The following is a 12,658-nucleotide window of genomic DNA, read 5'->3' as shown; positions in this document are numbered from 1 at the left end:
CCCCCTATCGGCCTAGTTCCAGATCCTTTTTGGTGTGAAACCAAATCTCCCCCCTATCGGCCTAGTTCCAGATCCTTTTTGGTGTGAAACCAAATCTCCCCCCTATCAGCCTAGTTCCAGATCCTTTTTGGTGTGAAACCAAATCTCCCCCTATCAGCCTAGTTCCAGATCCTTTTTGGTGTGAAACCAAATCTCCCCCCTATCAGCCTAGTTCCAGATCCTTTTTGGTGTGAAACCAAATCTCCCCCCTATCAGCCTAGTTCCAGATCCTTTTTGGTGTGAAACCAAATCTCCCCCCTATCGGCCTAGTTCGGGGGGAAAAGTACTCCGGTGTGAAAGCGCCTCTAGAGTACGTGTGGTACTATGAGTACCTTGGCAGTAGAGCTGGCGCTGGTGAACAGTCTGGAGCTTCTTCTGGGCTGAACGTTCGGAGGACCAGACATACTGGGGCTGAGCACCTGAGGAGACCCACTGACAGACAGACATGCATCAGACAGACAGGTATCAGACAGACAGGCGTCAGACAGACAGGTGTCAGACCTATAGACAGGTCGGTAGTTACCTGGTGTGAGGGGCGGAGGTCTGTGATTGGTTGAACGGGATTGGGAGAACGTCTCTGGTGTTACCTGTCTGACTGAAGACAGACTTTGACTGACTGATCCTGGAGACAGACTGAGAGAGACAGGTGAGGAGAGAGAGACAGGTCAGAGGTGAGGAGAGACAGGTGACAAGTGAGGAGAGAGAGACAGTTGACAAGTGAGAAGAGAGAGACAGGTGAGGAGAGAGAGACAGGTCACAGGTGAGGAGAGAGAGACAGGTGATAAGTGAGGAGAGAGAGACAGTTGACAAGTGAGAAGAGAGAGACAGGTGAGGAGAGAGAGACAGGTCAGGAGAGAGAGACAGGTCAGGAGAGAGAGAGAGACAGGTGACAAGTGAGGAGAGAGAGACAGGTGACAGGTCAGGAGAGAGAGACAGGTGAGGAGAGAGAGACAGGTGACAGGTGAGGAGAGAGAGAGACAGGTGACAGGTGAGGTGAGAGAGACAGGTGACAAGTGAGGAGAGAGAGACAGGTGACAGGTGAGGTGAGAGAGACATGTGACAGGTGAGGTGAGAGAGACATGTGACAGGTGAGGTGAGAGAGAGACAGGTGACAGGTGAGGTGAGAGAGACAGGTGACAGGCGAGGAGAGAGAGACAGGTGACAAGTGAAAAGAGAGACAGGTGCGGTGAGGAGAGAGAGACAGGTGACAGGTCAGGAGAGAGAGACAGGTGACAGGTGAGGAGAGAGAGACAGGTGACAAGTGAAAAGAGAGACAGGTGCGGTGAGGAGAGAGAGACAGGTGACAGGTCAGGAGAGAGAGACAGGTGAGGAGAGAGAGACAGGTGAGGAGAGAGAGACAGGTGACAGGTGAGGAGAGAGAGACAGGTGACAGGTCAGGAGAGAGAGACAGGTGAGGAGAGAGAGACAGGTGACAGGTGAGGAGAGAGAGACAGGTGAGGAGAGAGAGAGACAGGTGAGGAGAGAGAGACAGGTGAGGAGAGAGGTGAGGTGAGAGAGACATGTGACAAGTCAGGAGAGAGAGACAGGTGAGGAGAGAGAGACAGGTGAGGAGAGAGAGAGACAGGTGACAGGTGAGGAGAGAGAGACAGGTGAGGAGAGAGAGAGAGAGACAGGTGAGGAGAGAGAGACAGGTGAGGAGAGAGAGACAGGTGAGGAGAGAGGTGAGGTGAGAGAGACATGTGACAAGTCAGGAGAGAGAGACAGGTGAGGAGAGAGAGACAGGTGAGGAGAGAGAGACAGGCGAGGGTTCAGAAGGATAATTAGAATAACAAATTCAATTAAAACATTGAGAATGAAGTGGGTGTGTGTGTGTGTGTGTGTGTGTGTGTGTGTGTGTGTACCTTCTTGCTGGGAACTGTAGATTGTGTTTCCATGGTAGCTGAATAGTTTTGTAAATATGTGGGGTCTCCAGGGCTAGGCTCCAGGGGCAGGATACCAAAACTACAAACACACACAATTGAGTGCCTTGTTAAACGACTCACCCGTACAGGTGTTACATTACTCACCCGTACAGGTGTTACATTACTCACCCGTACAGGTGTTACATTACTCACCCGTACAGGTGTTGTTATACAGGTGTTGTTACATTACTCACCCGTACAGGTCTTGTTATCCAGGTGTTGTTACGTTACTCACCCGTACAGTAGGGGTGTAACGGTACACGTACCAAATTATTCAGTACGGGCCCTTCGGTTCGGTACACGTGTGTACCGAAGTGTACCTGTTACGCGCCAGGCAGGCTGTACTTGTGTGGCTTTCCTTCCCTCCTGTGTTTCTCTCTTCTGCCTGTCTTCTGCACAGCTAATCAGCAGCAGATCGGTATCTGCCTGTGCACCTGAGTCTGATGGCTGATTGGACCCTCTCACCCTCAGCTGGCCTATCAGCAGCCAGGGCCGACCATAAAGGAGGCACCCAGGAAGTCTTCTCGCTCTCACCCTGGGCCTGTTGCTGATGAGGAGCCTGCAATTGACTGCCTTGAGTAGAAAGTCATTCTACTTTGTTTGCTCTGACCTTTATTAATGTGTGTGTGTTGAGAGGTGGGGGAGTTAGGTAAGTCTGGGGTACCCTGTACATTTCTCATCACGTAGGTAACTAATGTTAAGACACACTAGGTTAGCGGATTGTTGCCACCCCTGTATTCTGTTTTTTCCAGCTCTGAGTAGTTTAGTTAGTGAGGGTTTTCGTTTGAGTTTTGGTTTCAAAGGATAGCTGTAGAGATAGGCCTGGTTTTGTTATGCTTGTTTCTTTTGTTTGGCACAATCTCCTTTGACTCCTCCTCACTCAAAGAGTATTTCTGTTTGAATTCTGTTTAGTTTTACAAGGAATAAACCTTTTTTCAACCTTAACTCTGACTCCCTCATAATTATTGGTTGTTGTGTGTTATTGTCTCCAGGTCCCCTAGACCTTAGTGGAAACGTAACAATACCGAACGAATATAACGTTAAACGTAAAAAATTGAGAACATGAACAACTTTTAGGAAGTAATCTCTGTAATTTGCTCACATTGGGTTCAGCGCGTCATAGAGCAAGTCATTTCATTGGACGAGAGGCATACTATGAGAGCTGGTCACAGGGATGCGTTCAAATGTAGTCAGTAATTTGAGGAACTGTCGAAATGGTGAACGCAGATAAAGTTGAGCTCGAAAATCCTCCAGCATCATTGAAGTCTCCGGTTTGGGAACATTTTGGTTTTGCAGTTACGTACAAGGATGACGGACAAAGACAGGTGGACCGAACCAAAGCTGTTTGTCGGCATCGTTTAACTAACATTGGTTACGCGGCTGGCAATACATCAAACTTCTACACTCATTTGAAAAGGCATCACCCGAACGTGAATATCACCGGTACCAAAAGAAAAAAGACTGAAGTGCAAACCCAACTCCCACTAGCATTTAAGCCTCCACCACTCGCAACAAGTTCAGACCGAGCCAAAGCTATTACAAACGCCAAATCTCCTTATGTTGCCATGTTAGCAAAGCGCTACCTGGCTGTACCTGCTACCTCTGTCCCTAGCGCAGTGGTTCTCAAAGTGGGGGGCGCAGAGGTCCCAGCCCCCCCCATACCCCAAAAATATTTTTATTGCAGATCTACATGAATCACACAAACGACTTATTTTGGATTCAAAACGGCGAATTTCGCCGAAAGGTGACAAGTTTGCATCACTGACTTAGTTCCAGGTTATGTTGCAGCCCATATAACGATACTGACCATTACTTTACCTGATACCAAGGTCAGCCAATAGCAGAATTCAAGGCAGCAGTATGGTTTTAACCAACTCCATTATCAGTTTTGGTTGTTTTTTGATAGCCCTTGTTGAATGTAATAAGCACCATTGTATGTTTAGTCAATGGCTGACATTGATGCCTTTGCTATGGAAGTTTATTTGTTTGTTTTGTTTTTTGTCTTACATTTTTCAGGGTCCTCCTGCTTTGCTGCTGGGGCGTTTATGTTGAGCATCGACCAACAGGTTGTCAACGACCACATCACTTCCTTCACGTCTGCCTTCTGCCTGATGTTCGGGAGTTACTACTGTTTCAACATTCACTACCCAGTGGAACTACGTTCAACACTTGAGTTCCTCCAAAGGTACAATTTCTTTGTTGTTATAGTATTTAACAATACAAGTTTTTATTTCAGCCCTCACTTGTTTTAATTAATATATGTATTTTTCATGAAGGTGTTTCTTCTCAATAAATCCTGAGAGAGGAACCAAAGTCGAGTGGAAAAAAAACAAGAAAGTACTCCCAGTCAATCCCAGAGGCCTCACTCTGATTGCAGACCTTGCAGACCATGAGTGGATATAGACATACCCTCCTAACCCTTTAGAGTTGGGTGCTTTGGAACAATGTGTTAAGGAGTGCTGGACTGCAGATATGTGTTACATGTGTATCAAATTGATAGTTCTGAAAGCCAATGTAAGCTTCTCCTTGGAAAAGTGTCTGGTATAGTTAGTAAAGTCACAGTACATGTTCAGCTTTACTGAGTGAGGTCAATAGTTTTGTGCTGCAAACAAGTTCAGGCAAACTTGATAGTTCTAGGAATTTGGAACTCTTAGTCATCGAGGTAGTCATTTTTGTGAAAAGCAGGAATACAAAACCTTTGCTTAATAGCAATGAAATAAAGCTTTTCTTTATTTTAAAATGTGAGATGTGACATTTTTTGTGTGGCTGCTAGGTACAATGAGCAATTTAAAAACATAAATTTGCGCTCAGAAAACTTGTTAAGTTTAGAATATATTAGATTCACTTTGATTGTCATTGCAGAGTACAGGTACGAATCCGATGAAACGCAGTAGCATGTAACCAGAAGTGCAAATATAGATAAATGCAGGAGTGTAGGTAATACAGCACAATAATGCAATACAATATGTATCTTGATGGACAGTAGAGGGTTACAATATACAAAAGAGTGTGAATGTAGGGTTGTCTGTAGAGTATGAACAGCATATGTGCATTTGGTAAGTATGCAGAGTATAACATATGTATGGGTTGGTTGTTTGTACTATTACAATATCGAACAGTCTAGGTGGTTCAGTCTATCATTTGTTTTAGAAGAAATGATTATGAAAATACTCAAGTCAGGCCAGTTCTGTTTCCTCTGATGGCATCATTAAAGAACTGAGCTGGTAAGTTGGCTGCATATTTAAAATATATACATCAGATTAGTATTCAGATTTGGATTCAGATTTGGATTCAGATTTGGATTCAGATTTGGATTCAGATTTGGATTCAGATTTGGATTCTGCGTCTAAAGTATCGTTTCCCTTCCAAGGCCAAGCCAAACGTGTTCAGTGGTCCTCAACTGGATTCTTCTTGACATTATTACCTTTCCAGGTAAGATATACAAGTCTAGAGAGAGTCAATTATTGTTTTTGTTTATATTACAATTTAATCTTTGACTTTCTTTTCTCACTTGTTAGGGCATTGATAGGGCTGCACCATCATTAGGGCTGGTCCCAGTCAAACTACCAAGTTCCACTCAGCGTTCTCCTGCTGCTGGAAGTTTCCGCCCTGATCCTTCAATGTGGACCTGTTTCTACATTCAGTCAGGACATTTATGCTGAGTGATTCCACACAAACAGGTTTTCTATCATGCTCGCTTTCAGTAAATATTGACTTTAGTATAGCGGTATAGACTGTGCTCTTTAGAAATGTGTCTATCAGTAGAGATGAACTAATACTGAGTGTTTGGGGGGATGTTACCGTCAGCAAAGTGACATTACTCCAACTGCTAGCAGAGTCTATATCAATACATCATGTAATCATATAACCCATGACAGGACTTACTATAGTGAAAATGTAAATAGGTTATTGAGAGTCCCTTCATTTATAAACCATTTTCAAATTGAATTACCAGAAAAATCAGTATACTAAGATGTGCTGTATATTGTTACAGTCCAAAATTATAAAAATATTGTGATCTAAAGGTTTTGCAATATAATATATCCCACCACTACTTAAGTGTAAATGAAACGACTTTTGATCCTGTGATTTTTCTCTCTGCTCTCTCCCTGATGCTGGTGTTAGGTCCTGGGTTCCCGATCCATTCCACCCACCCTGGTGGGACCCTCGATGTCCACATGCTGCTCCCTTGCCTCAACAGCTACAGGAGGGCAACACATTGGAAACCCCTTGACTGCTTGCTGATCTTTTTAATGGACTATCAAAAGCTTTGGACTTCTGTCTGACTATGGACCAAGAGAGGATTTTACGTATAAGAAGTGAAATCCTTACATTACACTGTTAATTTCACAATAAAAACATGTTTTATGGCAACAACTTTTTTTGTACTGCTTTTGTAAGGGAATTTATATGACAGACTGTTAACTGCACAGTGAAACACAGTCTAATTGAATGGCAAAAACTTTATTTAGACGGTATTCATACAGTATTTTCATGTTCATTTTATGGCAAAAAGGTGTTTCTTTCAGTGGTAAAAACCTGTATTTATATGGTAAAATATGGAATAAAACTCAAACATTAACCGTAAAGTCAGCAGTACTGATATCCTTTTACCGTAATAGTACATGAAGTTCTACCGTATTTTTTACGGTAAAGTTCTGGCAACCACAGCTGCCAGTTTTTTAACTTAAAAATAAAAAATGTTTACAGTGTAAATGTTTGAGCACCCTCTATGAAACGTCAAGCTACCCCACAGCACCCCCAAAATAAATCTCTGATGCCGCCACTGAGCCTGACTATTTGTGTTGGGGGGCCCGACTTTTTATTTTTTCTCCAAAGGGGGGGCCTGACAGAAAAAGTTTGAGAACCACTGCAGGGCTCGACATTAAGGGCTGCCCGATGGCCCGGGGCCATCTAGTATTTAGCTCGGGGAATGAAGCCTCACCTGCTGGTTGCCCGATCGGGCAATCTATTATGCCAGTCTCAATCAGCTTGCGGATCCAGTAATGAGTGACCCGACAGTAAAACTAAACATATCTATAACTAGTTACGGTAGTTTGAGAGGTCATTAAAATAGCTACGTGTGATATTCTAACCTGAAGTGTGTGTTTTGTCCGCTCACCGCTGCATGTGATCATGCAGAGCTGCGTGTCGACTCGTCAGCAGCAGCTGATCTCTCTCTCCCGTCAGATTAGACTTCACTCGCGTTTATGTCCATATCGATCAGATCCAGCTAATTCTAGCTAATGATATGACTACCTGCTTATTAAAAGACACCTAAACAATAAGTGTCGCTATGCAACCGAGTGAGGCCGCAAAGTATAGCGCAGCATTATGCATTTGTTTACATGCCCAGCGGAACCCCGAGGCATTACCAACAGATCAACGCACAATCAACCCAGACAGGACATCTCTTTCTCCACATTAAGTGTTAGACATTAGATTTGACTATTCTTGTCTGTCACATATTCTTCTTGTCTGTCACATAAGTGGCGCAACTGAAGCGGTATTGCGCTAAAGGGAAATTATTTTGACCGGACATTTTGACCGAAGAGATTTAGATTTGCCGGCTAACGGGAACTCTGACGTCGTCATTGTGTGTGCTTTGCGGATGCGCTCGGCTGCTCGGGTCTGATCGGGTCTGCTCGGTCAGCTTCCGGATGAGGAGGCATTCGTTCGACCAACTTACAGTAGATAACATTACAAACATTTTTAACAGGGGCCATAATAGTGTAAATAATGTTTGCTTTGGCAGTTACAACTGAATGTAATGTTTTCTACTTTTTTCCATCTGATGAAGGCATTTGCCTTCATCAGATGGAAAGTGTCTTGACCAACAACTTAAGTATTTCTTATAGCTATGCAGGGCATCCAAGAGAGCAAACACAAACAAGAACAAACAAGTGAAATGAAGAATAAAATAGAAATTGTACAATATAATATTGTGGTGGTTCATCTTATAATTCAGTCTAGAGAATGTACCAGACAGCATTCTAAGACCTGCAAAAGATGGGGGCCCACAGGGCCATCTAATCCTTAATGTCATGCACTGCACCGCCCTAGCGAGAGAGTGTTCTCCACAGCAAGAGACATTGTTAGTGCCAGCAGATCTGCCCTTTCAGCAAGCAATGTGGACAACTTCAGTTTTCTTTAAAAAAAAACATGAAAATACAACGACAAGCAAGTCCTAATGTCAAACTGGCTGCTCATCGAGCCGTTCATCGAAATGCTGCACCTTAATATTTATTTTATTATATTTTGTATTTATTTGAGTGAATACATTATTCACAGTTTAATAATAATTTAAAAAACCCAACAAATATTTTATGTTTTGTGATAATTTTTTCTGCTGTACCGAAAACATACCTAACCGTGACCTAAACACAGAGGTAGGTACCGAACCGAAATGTTTGTGAACCGTTACACCCCTACCGTACAAGTGTTGTTACATTACTCACCCGTACAGGTGTTGTTACATTACTCACCCTTACGGGTGTTGTTACATTACTCACCCGTACAGGTGTTACATTACTCACCCGTACAGGTGATGTTATGCAGGTGTTGTTATGCAGGTGTTGTTATACGGGTGATGTTATGCAGGTGTTGTTATGCAGGTGTTGTTATACGGGTGTTGTTATGCAGGTGTTGTTATGCGGGTGTTGTTATGCGGGTGTTGTTATACGGGTGATGTTATACGGGTGATGTTATGCGGGTGTTGTTATGCGGGTGTTGTTATACGGGTGTTGTTATACGGGTGTTGTTATGCAGGTGTTGTTATGCAGGTGTTGTTATGCAGGTGTTGTTATGCAGGTGTTGTTATACGGGTGATGTTATGCGGGTGTTGTTATGCGGGTGTTGTTATGCGGGTGTTGTTATACGGGTGTTGTTATGCGGGTGTTGTTATACGGGTGTTGTTATGCGGGTGTTGTTATGCGGGTGTTGTTATACGGGTGTTGTTATGCGGCTGTTGTTATGCGGGTGTTGTTATGCGGGTGTTGTTATGCGGGTGTTGTTATGCGGGTGTTGTTATGCGGGTGTTGTTATGCGGGTGTTGTTATACGGGTGTTGTTATGCGGGTGTTGTTATGCAGGTGTTGTTATCCGGGTGTTTTATACGGGTGTTGTTATGCAGGTGTTGTTATGCAGGTGTTGTTATGCGGGTGTTGTTATGCGGGTGTTGTTATGCGGGTGTTGTTATACGGGTGTTGTTATACGGGTGTTGTTATGCAGGTGTTGTTATACGGGTGTTGTTATGCAGGTGTTGTTATGCAGGTGTTGTTATGCAGGTGTTGTTATGCAGGTGTTGTTATACGGGTGTTGTTATACGGGTGTTGTTATGCAGGTGTTGTTATGCAGGTGTTGTTATGCAGGTGTTGTTATACGGGTGTTGTTATACGGGTGTTTTATACGGGTGTTGTTATGCAGGTGTTGTTATACGGGTGATGTTATGCAGGTGATGTTATGCAGGTGATGTTATGCAGGTGTTGTTATGCAGGTGTTGTTATGCGGGTGTTGTTATGCGGGTGTTGTTATGCGGGTGTTGTTATGCGGGTGTTGTTATACGGGTGTTTTATACGGGTGTTGTTATGCAGGTGTTGTTATACGGGTGATGTTATGCAGGTGATGTTATGCAGGTGATGTTATGCAGGTGTTGTTATGCGGGTGTTGTTATGCGGGTGTTGTTATGCGGGTGTTGTTATGCGGGTGTTGTTATGCGGGTGTTGTTATGCGGGTGTTGTTATCCGGGTGTTGTTATACGGGTGTTGTTATACGGGTGTTGTTATGCAGGTGTTGTTATGCAGGTGTTGTTACATTACTCACCTGGGTGTGAGAGGGCTAAGGGCTGCAGGTCCTCCCAGTAAACTCCGTCCACTCTTGGGCTTGTTCTGTTTAGACAGTAGTGATCCAGCTGTAGCCATGGAAACAGCATTACCCAATAGGGAGCCGGTCTCCGGGGAGATGAGGGAGGAGTCAATGTAGGAAACGGACAAATCAGACGTCAGTTTTCCATTGGAAGACTCTAGGTTGAGGCGGTTCAGCTCCTGAAGGCAGAAAGAAACAAATATCAGATCAGCTGTTACCCCTTGAGATCAGCTGTTCCCCTTCTAGATCAGCTGTTCCCCCCCTGAAATCCGCTGTTCCCCCTTGAGATCAGCTGTTCCCCCTTGAGATCAGCTGTTCCCCCTTGAGATCAGCTGTTCCCCTTCTAGATCTTCTGTTCCCCCCTCAGATCAGCTGTTCCCCTTCTAGATCAGCTGTTCCCCCCCTGAAATCAGCTGTTCCCCCTTGAGATCAGCTGTTCCCCCTTGAGATCAGCTGTTCCCCCTTGAGATCAGCTGTTCCCCTTCTAGATCAGTTGTTCCCCCTTAGATCAGCTGTTCCCCCCCCTCATATAAGCTGCCCCCCCCCCCCGAGATCATCTTTTCCCCCCCGAGATCATCTGTTCCCCCCCTGAGATCAGCTGTTCCCCCAACCCTGAGATCAGCTGTTCCCCCCCTGAGATCATCTGTTCCCCCCCCTGAGATCAGCTGTTCCATCCCCTGAGATCAGCTGTTCCCCCCCTGAGATCATCTGTTCCCCCCCCTGAGATCATCTGTTCCCCCACTGAGATCAGCTGTTCCATCCCGAGATCAGCTGTTCCCCCCCCCTGAGATCAGCTGTTCCCCCTGAGATCATCTGTTCCCCCCCCTGAGATCAGCCATTCCCCCCTCAGATCAGCTGTTCAGCTGTTCACCCCTGAGATCATCTGTTCCCCCCCCTGAGATCATCTGTTCCCCCCCCCTGAGATCAGCTGTCCCCCCCCCCTGAGATCATCTGTTCCCCCCCTGAGATCATCTGTTCCCCCCTCAGATCTGCCGTTCCACCCCCTCAGATCAGCTGTTCCCTCAGATCAGCTGTTCCCCCCCTCAGATCAGCTGTTCACCCCCGAGATCAGCTGTTCCCCCCCTGAGATAAGCTGTTCCCCCCTCAGATCAGCTGTTCACCCCTGAGATCAGCTGTCCCCCCCGTGAGATCAGCTGTTCCCCCCCTCAGATCAGCTGTTCCCTCCCTGAGATCAGCTGTTCCCTCCCTGAGATCAGCTGTTCCCTCCCTGAGATAAGCTGTTCCCCCCTCAGATCAGATGTTCCCCCCTCAGATCAGCTGTTCCCTCCCTGAGATAAGCTGTTCCCTCCCTGAGATCAGCTGTTCCCTCCCTGAGATCAGCTGTTCTCTCCTCAGATCAGCTGTTCTCTCCTCAGATCAGCTGTTCTCTCCTCAGATCAGCTGTTCCCTCCCTGAGATAAGCTGTTCCCTCCCTGAGATCAGCTGTTCCCTCCCTGAGATCAGCTGTTCCCCCCTCAGATCAGCTGTTCCCTCCCTGAGATCAGCTGTTCCCTCCCTGAGATCAGCTGTTCCCTCCCTGAGATAAGCTGTTCCCTCCCTGAGATCAGATGTTCCCCCCTCAGATCAGCTGTTCCCTCCCTGAGATCAGCTGTTCCCTCCCTGAGATCAGCTGTTCCCCCCCAGGTAAGTGATGGAGGTGCATTTGTAACATACCAGCGTGTCCTGGGGCGTCTCCATGAGGGCGGTGTCTAGGCGGTGGGAGGGGTTCTGGGCGGGGCTAACAGAGGGAGGGGGCGGGGCTATAGACATATTCTGCAGAGACAACCTGAAGACCTGTTCTGGGTCTGGTTTTTCTCCTGAAACCAAACAACGCAACACACACATGTGTCAGAATAAAAGTAGTTTAATAGAAAGGAATATTCTTTCTCTGTTAGTGTGTGTGTGTTGTGTGTGTGTGTGTGTGTGTTACCTAAGTGACAGAGGTTCTGGAAGGGCGACCAGAGAACGGGTTGAGAGTTAAACTCCTTTGGAAACACTCGGCGCCTTTAGCAACACGATCCGTCTTACTGCTCAGAGAGACAGACAGCCAGAGAGAGAGACAGGTTACAGTATGTAGACCAGTAGCACACACTAGGGATGTTAAGATTCACCGGTCAGGGCCGGTCTTTTCCCTAGGAGCCATAGGCGGTCGCCTAGGGCTCCAGATCTGGGGGCGTTGCGCCGGCAGATCTGGGAGGGGAATATATAAATATACAATATATTTAAATATTAATGATACTATGGAACATGTGATCACCAGTAAATGTGTCCCAGTAACGACAGCGTGAAGGAGGCGGAGTCTCCAAACTCTGTGATGATGTCATCCTGACTCTTCTGTTTGTTCAGCACTCCACCAATCAGAACCTGCTCTCCCTCAGCCAGCCTGCAGACAGACAGGTGGAGACAGACAGACAGGTGGAGGGAGACAGGTGGAGGGAGACAGGTGGAGGGAGACAGACAGGTGGAGGGAATCAGACAGGTGGAGAGAGACAGGTGGAGGGAGACGGACAGGTGGAGGGAGACAGGCAGGTGGAGACAGACAGGCAGGTGGAGACAGACAGACAGGTGGAGACAGGCAGGTGGAGAAGGCAGACAGACAGACAGACAGACAGGTGGAGACAGACAGACAGACAGGTGGAGACAGACAGACAGACAGGTGGAGACAGACAGACAGGTGGAGACAGACAGACAGGTGGAGACAGACAGACAAGTGGAGACAGACAGGCAGGTGGAGACAGACAGGCAGGTGGAGACAGGCAGGTGGAGAAAGGCAGGTGGAGAAGGCAGGCAGACAGACAGGTGGAGACAGACAGACAAGTGGAGACAGACAGGCAG

The 12,658-nt window shown here is 46.3% G+C and overlaps 1 protein-coding gene across 1 annotated transcript in view; it reads right to left on the bottom strand.

The window, feature by feature from the left end:
• Positions 1–12,259, bottom strand: part of cdc27 (cell division cycle 27) — a gene marked incomplete at its 5' end in the record, with an annotated part of 36,717 nt that extends 24,458 nt beyond the window's left edge. The window contains 8 exon segments of the mRNA XM_079642195.1: positions 372–471; positions 563–672; positions 1,902–2,001; positions 9,782–10,002; positions 11,498–11,640; positions 11,754–11,786; positions 11,789–11,850; positions 12,081–12,259. Coding sequence (XP_079498321.1) covers positions 372–471; positions 563–672; positions 1,902–2,001; positions 9,782–10,002; positions 11,498–11,640; positions 11,754–11,786; positions 11,789–11,850; positions 12,081–12,259 — 948 coding nt within the window.
• Positions 12,260–12,658: the final 399 nt, after the last annotated feature.

Source organism: Notothenia rossii (genome assembly GCF_949606895.1).
Source record: "Notothenia rossii genome assembly, chromosome: 8".
NCBI lineage: Eukaryota > Metazoa > Chordata > Actinopteri > Perciformes > Nototheniidae > Notothenia > Notothenia rossii.
This window is presented reverse-complemented; position numbering and strand designations above follow the sequence as displayed.